The 16,146-nt window shown below is 30.5% G+C and overlaps 1 protein-coding gene across 5 annotated transcripts in view; it reads left to right on the forward strand.

The window, feature by feature from the left end:
• The window catches only part of CASK (peripheral plasma membrane protein CASK), a 139,968-nt gene that overhangs the window by 21,793 nt on the left and 102,029 nt on the right, over positions 1–16,146 (forward strand). For 3 of the 5 annotated variants that reach the window (XM_080167660.1, XM_080167663.1, XM_080167662.1), the window contains exons 1-3: positions 4,831–4,894; positions 7,599–7,663; positions 7,840–7,907. In XM_080167660.1, coding sequence (XP_080023786.1) covers positions 4,848–4,894; positions 7,599–7,663; positions 7,840–7,907 — 180 coding nt within the window. In that variant the 5' untranslated portion in view covers positions 4,831–4,847. Of the gene's footprint in view, positions 1–4,300; positions 4,377–4,830; positions 4,895–5,047; positions 5,099–7,598; positions 7,664–7,839; positions 7,908–16,146 lie in introns of those variants that run through there. The other 2 variants (XM_080167664.1, XM_080167661.1) reach the window with 2 other exon arrangements.

Consider the following 16,146-nt stretch of genomic DNA (forward strand, 5'->3'; position numbering starts at 1 on the left):
ATCTTAACGGATAAGACAATCCTTATACTAAAGTAACAGGATGTTTGTCTGTCTGTGTGTCTGTCTGTGTGTCTGTCTGTGTGTCTGTCTGTCTGTGTGTACCGAAGGATCTCGCTAACCGCTGAACCGATTGGGTTCTCCTTAACAGGGTAGATTCTTATATGTCCCGGGAAGGTTTATAACTATTTTGGGGGAGGGTACCACCACCCTCCCTAGAGAAATTAATTTTTTTTTAAAATTACCAATTTTAGAAAGAGAGTTCAACAAAAAATAAACATCAAGCGTAAATTTTTTTTAACTTTTTCTTTTAAAATCTAAAATAAGAAATTGAATTATCAAATTTGACTCTCTCCTCCTTAAGTGCCCCTAGAGGCCTCTAGGGGCGTAGCCGCTAGTTTCTAATAAAGTGATTACCATAATTCACCCCTTTTACACCATCCCGTTGCGGCCCCTCCTACTTGATGAACGAACTTATCCACGTTAGCAACCTAAATTGACGACAATTTTTGCCCTGTCTTAATATCCATGTGTATTCTATATCCATTGGCACAATCTCAATGTATAATCTAAAAAAGGAAATTATTTATAAGAATTACAATTTTTATCAAAAAAATGTTTTATTTATGATTATAATAACTGATATTAGTTTAATATATAAAAATAGCCAAAAACCTGCTTAAAAAATGCATTCCGACCACCATGGATGTTTGATAGTTAATTAGGCTCCATAATTATTGGAATGTTGAAAAGAAATTTTAGTATTATATCTTAAATAGATGCTGAGAAAATCACATTTCCCCCATAGTGTTACAGAGTTACTGACGGACGGACTGAATTATAGAGTAGCTCCGCTACAAAAAAGTTTAAATCGGATACAAAAATTAAAAGGTCGAAAATAAAAAAGTTCAAATTAAAAAACTGTGCGATAACAAAATAAAAAGTAGAGATTCAATTTGTTGAAAACCATATCTTTTTCCATATTTTATTTAATATATAAATGGCAAATAGTATAATCCCATTTTATATTTGGTCTGAAAGGAGAGAAAACTGAAAAGTAATTGAGAAAGATTCTATATTTTCCTTTTTTGATCATGGAAAACGAATAGAGTATTACTTTATAATATTGTGTGTGTGTGTGTGTGTGTGTGTGTGTGTGTGTGTGTGTGTGTGTGTGTGTGTGTGTGTGTGTGTGTGTGTGTGTGTGAGTGGGTGTGTTTGTGTGTTTGTGTGTGTATGTGTGTGTGTGTGTGTGTGTGTTTGTGTGTGTTTGTGTTTGTGTGTGTGTGTGTGTGCGTGTATGTGTATGTGTATGTGTGCGTGTATGTGTGTGTGTATGTGTGTTTGTGTGTGTGTATGTGTGTTTGTGTGTGTTTGTTTGAGTGTTTGTGTGTCGTGTGTATGTTTTTTTAAGTATTTTTCTGTGATCTTTCATATTTTAAGGGGGTGTTGAGTTGACACCCCCTTTCTTCATATCACTGTCAGTCTGTCTGTCGGTCGGTCAGTACCTCTAGTTTTAACCTTTTAAAATATCTGAGGTGAATTCTTTAAAAACTTTTGCCTCACTAGTTTGCCTCATTAAAATTTTAGTGAGGCAAAATTATCCCCTCTAAATTTTTAGTGAGCTTCACTGATTTTAGTGAGGCAAATTTTTCTAAGAATTCGCTTCTGGTGTTTATAGACATATTTTAATTAGATATTCTTGTTTTCAACTACAAGTTTTTTTATACCAAAATATTTTACTTTGAGGCTAGAGAATTAAAACCTTGCAATTAAAATAAAATTAGTCATTTTGTCCAAGTGAAACTTTGTAATTAGATAAAAAAATTATAGTATTTGTTTTTCTAAAACATTTTTAAGCATTAATCAAATGTTTTATGTGCACCTAAAATATTTTTAACAATCATTCCTAATAAGAAATGCGCATTGTCAAATTTGACCAACATGTAAGTTGTATGTGTGTTGAGGTTTGTGTGTGTGTGTGTGTGTGTGCGTGAGCTAGTGTGAGGGTTTGTTTGTGTATGTTCTGTGTGAAAATACTTGGTAGGTTATTCTTCCCATAAAAAAAATAAGCCAAATTGTTTTTCTACACCAAGATACCCCCAGCCAACCTTTTATATATTCGAGAATTCGTTTATCCAGTATTGCTTCGAAACCAAATAGTATCTGCAGGATTAGAACCGGTTCTCGGCAATAATGTTTAAAAGCAATGTTTGTCATCGTATTACAAACAAAACAGATAATAATATTTCATAATAATATCCGCGGAAAGCTGTCTACAATGCTGTTTATACAAATTTCCGCTTGTATGTTATCCCTGCATCCCTGCAAAGTGTGGTACTCACTTGTGGGTATATTTGATATTTTCCAATACTTATACTCACAACACAAAAGCTGGTTCTAAAAAAAGCATTTTTATTTAACAATCACAGCTCATTATCAGTCTTCTATACGAAGTTAATCCCCTGTGATTTTAAGGCATACTGCAATTATAGAAATCGCCTGAAGATGAAAGAAATTGTCGGATCTCTCTCAAACAAAAATGGTTGTATTGTATATTTAAAAGAGCTCAGAGTATGACTAGAGGGTCAATATTAAATTAGAAGCCAAATGACTGTATTTTTTTCTTTTTCTGAGTTTCAAAATTTAATCTGAGTTAAAACCATATAAATACCGACTCTTAAATCATTTCTTAATGCAAAGAAAGGCATACCTACAGTTTTTACCTTTTTTTTGTGTGTGTTTCATCGGACTTTAATTTTTATCTCAGATAGAAGAATAAAAAAGATTTTCCAGTAGTTTTAAGCAAGAGGGTGTATGTGTGCCTGTCCAAATGAAATTTTGATTATTTTGACCATTTTATACGGATTTTTAATTTAAGTAATATGATAGTGATTTCTCGCATCGTATTATAAACAGCTTTCCGTGGACAAAATTTACCATTAAAAGAATAAAACTAGTTTTATATTCGTAGAAAGCTGGATATAATACGATGCTAGACTTAGTTTTTTTTCGTATGGATGAGAACCGGATTCGATTCGAATGGATGCGAGAAAATAAAATCTTAATGTCATTTGGAATTTGTGGGTAAGCACACTAAAGGACAGTAAAGCATCAGATTTGAAGAAACTAATATTGTTTTGTTTTATGATGTAATTTGCAAATTCTGTTTATCCATCAATTATTTATTCCAGACCCTCTATTTTGCTGCTTTTATTGTTTATGTCTAGAAATATTAGAACCTCTCCCCTTCCCCTCCCCCACTCACAGGTTCAACTAATTCCAGAGCTTAATGGTATTTTCTATTTTCCTTTATTTAATCTTAACATTAGAGTAAAACATTAGAGGGGGAAGGGGTTAAATAACTGCATCTACCCATCACAATGACCTTGTGTCGACTCTCAATTGGGTCATTGAAAATCAACCAATGGTAACGGGTATATTAACATAGCATATAACAATTTGCTAGCAGACAAAAAAGGTCATTGAAAAAGGGAGGGAGGTAGTTATCTGTCTATATATCTATACTATAGATCTGTTATCTTAACATCAATATGAGAAGGAAATATATTGAGGGTTGCAATCTATTTGAAATAGGAGAATTCTAGCAATTAGGTTATCAAAAACTCGGATTATGCCCAATTATTAGCAAGCCAATAATAAGCCTACAAAAGAAAAGCAAAGTGTACAAAATTGAAAATTAGTAAACAATAAAAGTAATGTGTAATACAGAAATGATGGACCCTGTTATTAGAAAAAACAACATATTTTCCAATATTCTCAGCAAGAACAGAACCACACCCCTTCTTTTTTTAATAGAAATTGAAAATGAGGAGTGGGGGGTGTACTTTTTTTCTTAATGTCCAACCCCTGCAGGGCTATCCTTTACCAAATATAACCTACCCTAGTCCAAGTAAAATAAAACACAAAATAACTACCCACTCATATTATTTTGATTTATTTCAAATAAGGGGAGAGACTAGTTTCTGTGATCGACTAGGCAATTTGAGGGAAACCGCTAATTAAAATAATAAATGATTATTAAACAATTTAAGTTTTGTAGGAGTTTGCAATGCCCTAGAAAAATGGGGATATATGTCACGGTTTTTGGCCTACCTATTCTAATGACGTCATAGTATACGGAAAGAGAAAGGAAAGGGGAAAATAAACCCCCTAGAAAAAGAGTTGGGGTTTAGGGTATTTCCTGACGTCAAAAGAATAGGTAGGCCAAAAGTAGTGTGACATCTATCCCCATTTTGCTAGAGCACTATTGACAGCTACTAAAACTATTTAATTTTTATAGGAGTTTGCAGTGAAGATAGTGGATGTTGCCAAATTTACTTCTAGTCCCGGCCTCTCTCTAGATGATCTCAAGGGAGGCACCAAATATTTTTTTTTTATTGATTTCAATTATTCTTATGTAACATGATGTTTGTCTGTCTGCACTGAAGGGTTTTGCTGAACCTTTGCAGCAAAGCTTTTAATTTATCTAGGAAAGGTTTATAAATATTTTTTTGGAGGGTATCTCCACCATGACAAGATAAATTCCTTTTGGTAAATATTTCCCTCCAAAAATATATTCCCTTTTCAAAATTAAGTAAAAGTTCAACTTACCTCCAAATTTTCTAACCTCAAGGGCACCTAGAGCCCTCTAGGGTTGTAGACGTTAATTGTTAATAAAGAAGTTAGTGTATATTAGGATTTTAAGTCTCTATTTCAAATTTTTATATGTTGACACATGCATTTCTGTATTTTTTCTGTTCCAATATATTTATGGTCATAAAAATCTTCTAATTTTTTTTGAAAATCAATAAAATATTTGTGTACAGAGAGAGGCTACCATATGTCATATGTTGAAACATCCCCACATAGTAGAACTTCTAGAAACATATTCCAGGTAGGCCTACAAATATATCACATGTTGAAACATAGCCACATAGTAGAACTTCTAGAAACATATTCCAGGTAGGCCTACAAATAAGTCACATGTTGAAACATCCCCACATAGTAGAACTTCTAGAAACATATTCCAGGTAGGCCTACAAATATGTCACATGTTGAAACATCCCCACATAGTAGAACTTCTAGAAACATATTCCAGGTAGGCCTACAAATATATACATGTTACATATCCCCACATAGTAGAACTTCTAGAAACAAATACCAGGTAGGCCTACAAATATATACATGTTATATATCCCCACATAGTAGAACTTCTAGAAACATATTTCAGGTAGGCTTAAAAATATATACATGTTATATATCCCCACATAGTAGAACTTCTAGAAACATATTCCAGGTAGGCCTACAAATATATACATGTTATATATCCCCACATAGTAGAACTTCTAGAAACAAATACCAGGTAGGCCTACAAATATATCACGTGTTGAAACATCCTCACATAGTAGAACCTCTAGAAACATATTCTAGGTAGGCCTACAAATATATCACATGTTATATATCCCCACATAGTAAAACTTCTAGAAACATATTCCAGGTAGGCTTACAAATATATCACATGTTGAAACATCCCAACATAGTAGAACTTCTAGAAACATATTCCAGCTAGGCTTACAAATATATACATGTTATATATGCCCACATAGTAGAATTTCTAGAAACATATTCCATGTAGGCCTACAAATATGTAGGTTGGTATTTTTTGGCTTATTATTAGGTAAATTGAAAAAGGCATTTTCGTTAAGATTAAGGATATAAACTACTGATATTACTTAAAGATACAAATAATCAGTAATAATTAAAATAGATTTGGTCTTCAAGTAAAATTAAATTTTTAAAAGAATTACATTCAGATAGAAATAAGTTGTTTCTTTTATACAGCTTGATTTCAATAAAACATTTGATATAGAATTTAGATAATATTTTTTCTCGTATTCGTCACCTCGGGGCTAAAAAAACTAGTTTTAATCTCATAATTGTACATTCTATATCCGCGGAAAGCCGTTTATTTACTAAGTATATTTGCGATTACTTTTATTTAATGAAATCTTCCAATTTTTAACATGTACAAAACGGCCTGCTTTATTGCTTCAAGATCCATGTCAGATCTATATAGGAAATAAATGTCTATAAACGAGCTCAAGTTTTCCAAGGAATATATGATTAAAACTCATAGTGCTCCAATAATCCATAATAAACTCTCATTGCCCAGAACGATAAGACCCATTATTTTACTTTATTAAAAATAAATTCATTTTTTTCATTTCATGTTGCTATTTACCTTATATTGATGTATTTAATTTCTAATCATAAAAAAGAAAATTTAAATTTATAATATGATAAATTTAAGAAAACTATGTTTTAAAAGAATTCGATTGTGGCGACATTTTGTGTGTTCAAATATTAAACTAAAATTTGGTGATGGTAATGTAAAGAAAAAAATATAATTTAAAAAAATCTTTTAAAAATCATTTAAATTATTAAATATTTACTTTCTTTTAGATAGTAATGCCGGGTGAGGAAAATAGATTTATTGAGAAATAGATATGCATATAGAAAACTAGCCAATAGGGAGATAATTATATCGAGCCAACTCTAGTAATAAATAACTATTACAATTCTAAGTCTTTAATTTCTATTAAATATTCAAAAATATATATATTGAATATTTGAGTGTAAAGAAAAGCTAAGCAAGGCTTTAAAATATATGAATATGTTATATGTGTTTGTATCTTGGGTGTGTATTCAATTCTGCACATGAATGAGATTAGCAAATTTTTTTAATTAAAAATTTTTACAACAGCATAACCTGTCAGGGAGGGAGGGGACATTGGGCTCTTAATTAAACTAGTCCCCAAAATTGTATAATATTGTTTTCTTATTTGTTGGCTTTACAACTTTGGGGACTTTTATTAAATTCTAATTGGTTGGTTCATTCACTCGAGTGTCTAAACGTTTCAAAAACTAATTGTAATCTACATAAGGGATAATTATAGGTATTATCATTAGGGATGTACATCAATTTATCGGCCATTGTCTTATCCCTCATTTAGTTTATTGCTTCTGTAAATTTTTGCGATTATAACAAAAATAATGCGGGAAAGAGAATATGCGGAAATGATTGAACCCCTGTGTATCTGTATTTGCATAATTGTATTTGTATAGACTTGTCTGTAGTAGAAACAATATGGACTATGTCAACTCTCATAATTGTTTTTACAAACATTTTTACACTAACAAACATCTGTACAACATAGGAAAAAGATTTTTAGAATAATTTTCATAATTTTTTGATATAATTAAAGAGAATCAATTTAGATACCTTTACATTATGTACCTGACTTTGATTTCAAAGAAAAAGTATAGTAATAAGTCATCATAGTAAGCCTTATATTCTAATTATTCATTTACCGCAAACTTTTGAAAATTATTAAGTAAAAAACTAGGTACATAATAGAGCAGCAAGAATCATATTTCATATGAAAAGAGAACAGTATACGGTAATACAGTACTACAGTTATATATGTACATATTATTGATATTGTTAGATAGCTATTAAAAGGATGTAATTAACTTTGACAGACGGACTGATTTAAAAGGAACTCCATAAAATTTATTAACCAAAATTTTTTTTTCAGCGAGGGGATGTTGTATATGGTGTTTGAGTATATGTCTGGATCAGATCTATGCTTTGAAATAGTCAAGGAAATTGTCATTATTATTAAAATCATGTTAAAATGGTTAGGAATTTTATATTTGCAGCAGTGGGATCTCGCAAAAAGGCTGAATGATCCTTGCCCATATGAGTCAAGAGCGCAGTTTTTTTTTGTAATATAAAAAGATTGCTAAATTTTAAAATAAATGACAATTGATTCGTACAGAGAGCGACCGCCGGCTTTGTGTACAGTGAAGCTGTTGCTAGCCATTATATTAGACAAATATTACAGGTAACAATTGATACTTTTTGTACAGTGTACAGTGATACTTTGTGTACAGTAATACTTTGTGTACATTGTATAGTTATACTTTGTGTACAGTGTACAGTGATACTTTGTGTATAGTGTACAGTGATACTTTGTATATAGTGTACCTTGATATTTTGTGTACATTGTATACTTATACATTGTGTACGGTGATACTTTGTGTATAGTGTACTGTGATATTTTGTGTACAGTGTACACTGATACATTGTGTACAGTGTACACTGATACATTGTGTACAGTGTACAATGATACTTTGTGTCTAAAATCATAAATTGTATGCAGAGTATATATATATTTTTTCATATTTGAATTCATTATATCATTAAACATTTGAGCCACCCTGTAGGTAATAAATTGAAAAAGCAGGAGTTTTACATTAATTATTCCTTTTGCATTTATAAAAAATGTATTTCTTATGAACAGTAAGCAAGTTTACAAATAAATTTTGTGTCACCCTGTATAGAAAATTATGAGATTTCAATCTAAAAAAATATGATGCTGCGCAAAATGGTACAAAAAAATTGACGTCATATGATAAAATAACCAATGAGAGGCGAGTATATATTTTACCATTGGTCAATTACAATGTATACTGGCCTCTCATTGGACAACTTTATAGTATGACGTCATTTTTTTGTACCATTTTGCGCAGCATCAAAAAATATTATTTTTTTTCGTTAAAGTGAACAATTTTCTGCACACCCTGTCGATAATAAATTGTATAGGATGAGATTGAAGAAAAATAAAATAAATCTTTGTAATTTTTGCACTCTCTGTTTCTGTTTTCCTTTCTAATCTCTGCTCACTCGGCTTTTCTTCCTTCTGTCAGGTACAGGGCAATTAATACAGGTTGGTAATTTAATTTAAGGCCTTTGACATACCACTGTTATTTTTAAAAACTTCCTACAATATTGAGTAAAATTACAAAAAAAATTTCTTCATAAGATTATTTTCTTTTAAAATATTATGACTTAAAAGAAGTTGCTCAAGAAACAAGTATTTTTTTTTGACAATAAGAAACAAAAGTAAATTTTGGTAAGAAAAATAATCACCTTACTGTGAAATATAAATTGTGTAATTGTTGGGAATACTAATATATAAATATGATGTTTTCAAAGAGAGATGCTATAAATTCTTAATTTCGTCGTGAAGACACACTTTTTACTAAATATTTACATTAAAAATGTTCAACCTGTTTTGATTAACTTGGGTAGTAGGTTTCTTCACCGTGAACTACTGACAGATCATTTCTCACCTGCATACAAGGTGAAAACTGCCAAAACAGGGTGCAAAAAAGTTTTGAATGCAAAATATTCTTGGCCAAAAATCAAGGTTAAAGTTGCTACATTACAAAATTATTACTTTTGCATAATATTAAAATATGTAAGTGTGCCAAACAGGAGCAATTAAAATTTTAATGCAAGCTGTTTTTTAACATGTCACAAAGCCTATTTAACATTATTTTGTGACTAGTTTGATCTATAAAGAAAATAAATTATTAAGTAAATTGTCAATTAAATTTGGGTTTTACTTGTTTGCAGAGTATAATCATAGTTTAGACATAAACTTGAGACGAAGCCTATTCTGTACCACTTTTGATTCCTGTGACGTCATATAGAGAGGAATATGAGAGGAAAAGTGGGAAAAAATCCCTAAAAAGAGATGGAGAATCCCTCATTTTTATTACGTCACAGGAAGTGGTACAGATTGGGCTTGAGTTATAATATGCAACTTTTTTTCTCAACTGAAAACTTAAAAGCCCACAATTTAAATAATTTTAGAATTAAAAAATAACCATTTTAACAAAGTAAGTAATATTTGTTATTGTTCATAGATATCTAATATTGTTGCAAATCTTCTACATCAAAACTGCAATTATTTAGTGAACATTTGTGGTGGAGTTGAAAGTAAAATAGTAATTAGCTGGGGGTGTAATAGAGAGGAGGAGGTTCTCAATATCTATACAGAATTGAATACCAACTGATCACAGAAAGGAAAAGTAATTGCAAAGAGCAAAACTCTGAATGCACTTTTCTATCCTTTTTTATGCTTTCTTTCTCTTTGATGAGCTGCATCTCTACTTGATATTTCTTCCCTCTGAAATCAACAAATGATTATCATGTTCGATCTAAGACTAAATGTTGCTATTGTAATTGTTTATTTATTTTTTATTTTTGGAGTTTACTTGTTTTAGCTTTTGTGATCATTTTCATTCTTGTTTTCTTTAATGCAGCCTTCTCAACTCTTAATTCTTTACAGAACTAAACGTTTTCCCCTTTCTAAGTTATCTGACAAAACTGCATTTCTTCTTTCTATCACAAGTTTCTTATGTGGATATTGTTTGTATTCCTTAAACCAAAGTATAAAATGAGCTTAAGCCTAACCAAAAATAGTTTTCAGTATGTAGAAAAAAAAGTTTCTTAGTTGCAATATAAATGATATACACCATGCCCTTTCTCCAGAGCTGGGACTATTTTTCTGACATAATTGCATTTCTTCTGTCACATATTTTAAGTGGATTTGTGGACTTAACTGTTGGACAGAAATAGAACTGTGTTTTCAAATTAAATGTAAACTTATACTGTATATGCATCATTTGATTATTATTTAGAATTAGTTTAAATTTTTTCATATTACCATAGTTTAATACTTTCATTAAAAATAAGTATTAAATGAACTAAATAAACTTCTATAAAACTGATATTTAAGTTTTCAAGTGAGTGAAATTATACATATAATATTCTTGAACCAAGATCCAAACTGAAGTGCACCTTGACAGTAATACATTCTATTGTCAAATTTGTCCTTGTCTGATCAAATATTCTCAAGGAAAATCTCTAAACTAAACATTGAATATTAATACTGCTATTATATGGTTTAAGAACTGTTTAACTAGAAGTTCAAAAACTTAAATCATGTTATTTGATAAATTGCTAAGTTATTTGGGGTTAGCAGGTTTGAGTCTGATTAAGAACAAAATCTGTAAAAAAAAATTTAACCTTTATTATAGCAATAGTCACACATTAACTTGGCATGTGAGTGTGTAGGTACAGATTGCTTATTATAACAAATATGACATTTGGTAAAAAGTTGAGCAATTAATAATTCCATTTCTTGTTAGAGAGATTTCTTAAATAAGCATCTATTTGATAAGTTTACAAAATGGCATTATTCTACTAGTTAAATTCAACATAAAAAATAGAATCTTATCATAACCCTTAATAAGGTAATCATAATGATTTGATTATGTCTGATAATTTTTAAGAAATCATAAAATATGTTTTACTACTCAGTTTATTCATTCAAAAGCAGCTTTTTTCTGAAATTATATATTTATACATATCAAGTTGCAATGAAATTGTATATGATATGAATGTTTTATCCTCCATCATATTTCAAAAAGCTTAGATACATTTAAATCCATCTATATCCATGTGTACATTCTAAAAATATAAATTTAATGCACACACCTTCTCTAAACCTCTCTCTTGTTGATGTACAGAGTGAGTAAGACAAATCTTTTATACCCTTTTATCTATAGGATGTGTTTGAAGATCATTACTTGTGGGAAAGTGCATCTCTACTCCTGGTGGTGTACATAGCTGCACTTTAGCTCTAGTGCTAAGTAGTATGATGTGTGGAGAATTGGTGAATATACTTCATACAAGTATCATTTCACTAATTGTTCTATCTTAGATTTATCTTATTGTGTAAATTTAACAATTTATGAGAAAGCAAATAGTTTTATGTAAATTCTAATATCTGATAGAAACTATTAAACTTAATAAAACTAAGATGACAATATATATATGAAGTGAAGCAAAGATTTAACCGTCTAACAAAATGATACTCAGGCTTTGTAATATCTGTATAAGAATTTCAGAATTATGTCTTTTGTTTCAAAGAGTAAACAACATTTACACTTCTAATTAAGATAATATTAACCCACAAAGCTTTAACAGACATTTCCTACTAAGGACAGACAGACAGTTATAAAAATTTGCAAGTTATAGAGTTGCATTTCTACTGAAAATTTATTAGAATAAAATTCTAAGGATAGTAAAAATTAAAGGTTTTGACAACAAGAAAGTATTTGTTAATTCTTAAATTGTTAATCTCATGTTTAATTATTCAAGAAATTGCTTAAATATTATAATTTCAAAGACTGAATTACTCCTTGAAAGAGAACCACTAGTATTTTCATATGTTTATTTGTATGGTATAGTTGTGATGAATTACAGCTTTATCTTGTACACACACACACACACACACACACACACACACACACACACACACACACACACACACACACACACACACACACTGGACAGGTGTGGACAATGGACAAATATGATTGCTCATGTCATCCCGCCACCACTTGCAAATAAAAATGCATTCTATATTTGTGTGTGTGTTTAGATTCAGGGTGAAATATATAAAGAACAGTAATTTTCAGACACTTTGACTTTTACAAAGCATTTGATAAACTATTTGGAAGCTAATTATTATTTTAGAGTATTATCTTTCATAGATATTTTTATTGAAATTAGTTGATAGGAGCCTTATAATGTTCTGACAGGAGGAATAGATTTTTTCTCATATTTAAATTAGAATTGTTAGGAATAATTTTTCCTTTGATATTTTTTGAACTTCATCCCTTTAATGCGTATGAACCATAAATACATTAATCTTTTTCTGTGTATTAAAGGTGTATTTTTGTGTGCGTGAGTGTGTGTGTGTGTATTTGGTGCATAAGTGTAAGGTTGTCCTTTCCTCAACTCATGTAAAGGAAAACTTTATTTCCTTTCTTTTCTCTTTAAGATGCAGTTCCAATAGAACCATAAAAATAGAGAAAATATATTTTTGTTCAAATATATTTATACTCTTTCCCAATATTATTAGAACATTGGATAGTTTTATGGCTTGTCAATAATTTCACTTTTGGGTAATTTAATCTTTAGGATAAGTTTTACACTTCTTCTACTTTTATATGAATTTAATGATGTCAAAATATATTGAATTTAGTGACAACAAGGCTTTTTATCAAGTAACATTTAACAGAAAATGAATTCAATTTGTAAAGACTACAGATTAAATATTTTAGTGCATTATTAGATTTTGATTTTTTGCAACTTTTAACAGTCTTTAATTAATTCCTTTATTTGAAAGTATTAATGTTGTTTTATCGTATTCATTCGAATCCGGTGGATAGGAACCGGTTTTCATCCATACGAAAAAACTATGTCTAGCATCGTATTATGGCGTTGCTACAAAAGACCAACTCTACAAAAGACCAACGCCTACAAAAGACCAACTAGTCGGTTCTACAAAAGACCAACGCCTACAAAAGACCAACTCTACAAAAGACCAACGACTACAAAAAATCGTAGAGCTGGAAGGTCTATAGCTGCAACTGGTGTAGCATCATATTTGTATTTATCAAATTAATGAATATAATGTATGCTTTAAATAGATTTTAAGCGACACAATTACAAGAAAAAAATTGTAATTATTTTTTTGTATCAATGTAATCAAATAGTGGCTTGAAAATCTTCTAAATTTTAAAGAAAAAATCTTCCAATTTTAATGATATCCAATATGGCGATTAAAACACAAGGGCAAAATTCAAAACCGAAATTTCCTTCTTGAATAACTTTGTCCACAGGCTGAATTTTAAAATTCCGTCCGACAGTTTGTCCAAAGTCTGTGTTTGCTACATAACGGAATAGTTTCGAACCTGATACAACCTTGCTTTAAAAAAATTGACCCTTTTGTAGTTGTTGGTCTTATGTAGGTGTTGGTCTTTTGTAGGCGTTGGTCTTTTGTAGGCGTTGGTCTTTTGTAGGCGTTGGTCTTTTGTAGAGTTGGTCTTTTGTAGGCGTTGGTCTTTTGTAGAGTTGGTCTTTTGTAGGCGTTGGTCTTTTGTAGAGTTGGTCTTTTGTAGCAACGCCCGTATTATATCCAGCTTTCTACGAATATAAAAATGTACAATCATAAGATTAAAACCAGTTTTTTTAGCCGGTGCCTTCGGCACCGGGGGCTAAAAAAACTTGTTTTTATCTCATAATTGTACATTCTATATCCGCGGAAAGCCATTTATAATACGATGCGAGAAATAACTATTAATACTTAAAAAACAATTAATTTGGTCTCAATTATTTATTTTTTTGTAACCTATACAAACCATATGATAACTTGAATTAAAGCTATTCATTATCACTAATAATACTTAAAAATAAGGCGTTGCTACAAAAGACCAACTCTACAAAAGACCAACGCCTACAAAAGACCAGCTCTACAAAAGACCAACGCCTACAAAAGACCAACTCTACAAAAGACCAACGCTTACAAAAGACCAACGCCTACAAAAGACCAACGCCTACAAAAGACCAACGCCTACATAAGACCAACAACTACAAAAGAGTCAATTTTTTAAAAGCAAGGTTGTATCGGGTTCGAAACTATTCCGTTACGTAGCAAACACAGGCTTTGGACAAACTGTCGGACGGAATTTTAAAATTCAGCCTGTGGACAAAGTTATTCAAGAAAGAAATTTCGGTTTTGAATTTTGTCCTTGTGTTTTAATCGCCATATTGGATATCATTAAAATTGGAAGATTTTTTCTTTAAAATTTAGAAGATTTTAAAGCCATTATTTGATTACATTGATACAAAAAAATAATTAAAATTTTTTCTTGTAATTGTGTCGCTTAAAATCTATTTAAAGCATACATTATATTCATTATATTTATTAATTTGATAAATACAAATATGATGCTACACCAGTTGCAGCTATAGACCTTCCAGCTCTACGATTTTTTGTAGTCGTTGGTCTTTTGTAGGCGTTGGTCTTTTGTAGGGTTGGTCTTTTTTAGGCGTTGGTCTTTTGTAGAACCGACTAGTTGGTCTTTTGTAGAGTTGGTCTTTTGTAGCAACGCCAAAAATATATTTCTTTAGCAACATCTTGGAATAGCCAATATTAAGATTATTTAAAAATTTCCTTACACAACCTGTCATTTACCATTTACAATATTTGAGTTAAAGTTGAAGGCTAAAAGAATGCAAAATTGTTAAATAGATTCAGAAAATGTTGACTTGTATAATTTCTGCAAGAGAAAAGAACTTTTCTTTTTTTTCTTCCCATATTTAATCTAAATCATTTAAATTATTAAAAATGAGTCTTTGGATACATTTTTTCAACGTAAAATTTTCTAAAAATAAGATATTAAGCTTATAAAAATTTGTTCTGACGACCTTTCAATCTTTCTTAAAACTGAAATCTTAACACGTAAAGTCTCAGAAACATTTTTTATTTCCATGAAAAGCAGAATCTAGTGGTTGCAGAGATCTTTTAATGCAACAAGACATAGAAAAAGACAGCCATCATTCTACTTTACATAATACATAGGTTATTCCCTTTTACCTGTATGGCAAAAACATGTAATATAGAAATAAAAAAGTAAATACAATTTTGTTTTTATTTGTTGCCCTCTAATCTCATTATGGAGTGTTTATGTGTGAGTAAGTAAGCAGGGAGGGAGGGGACATTGAGCTGTTTTTACACTAGTCCCCCAAGTTTTATAATGACGTTTTCTAATTCATTGGCTTAATAACTTGTATTCAGGGAAAAGGGACTTAGATTCTGACAAACAATTCTAAGTGAAAATTTCCCCTCAGCCCCTTCTTATCCACTTCCCTTTCAGTTACACCAAAAAAAAAACAAGTTTTACTTCAACTTTACTCCAACAAAATATTTGATTTTTGTATTGAATTTTGATTGGTTGGTTTATTTAGCTCAGTGTTCAACTGTTTCAACCACTGCACTGTTAGTAATCTACAGAAGGGGTAATTTGGTGTATCATCATTGAGGATGTACATCAAATTATCGGCCATTGTCCTATCTCTTAAAATCCCTGGTGTAGTAAGTAAGAGTTTGTATATATTTACATAGAGTTAGTTTAGCTTAGATATTAAAAAAATACTGCTCATTTCCTCATAAATAATTGGTTGTCAGCAAATTTAAGTCTAAGTTTTTGTGGGAGTTTAAGAATAGTTATTTCTCGTATCGTATTATAAACGGCTTTCCGCGGATATAGAATGTACAATTATAAGATTAAAACTAGTTTTTTTAGCCCCGTGGTGCCAGAGGCACCGGCTAAAAAAACTAGTTTTAATCTTATTGTTGTACATTTCTATATTCGTAG

This window comes from Acartia tonsa, chromosome 7 (assembly GCF_053477335.1).
Source record: "Acartia tonsa isolate MP-2025a chromosome 7, ASM5347733v1, whole genome shotgun sequence".
Lineage (NCBI taxonomy): Eukaryota > Metazoa > Arthropoda > Copepoda > Calanoida > Acartiidae > Acartia > Acartia tonsa.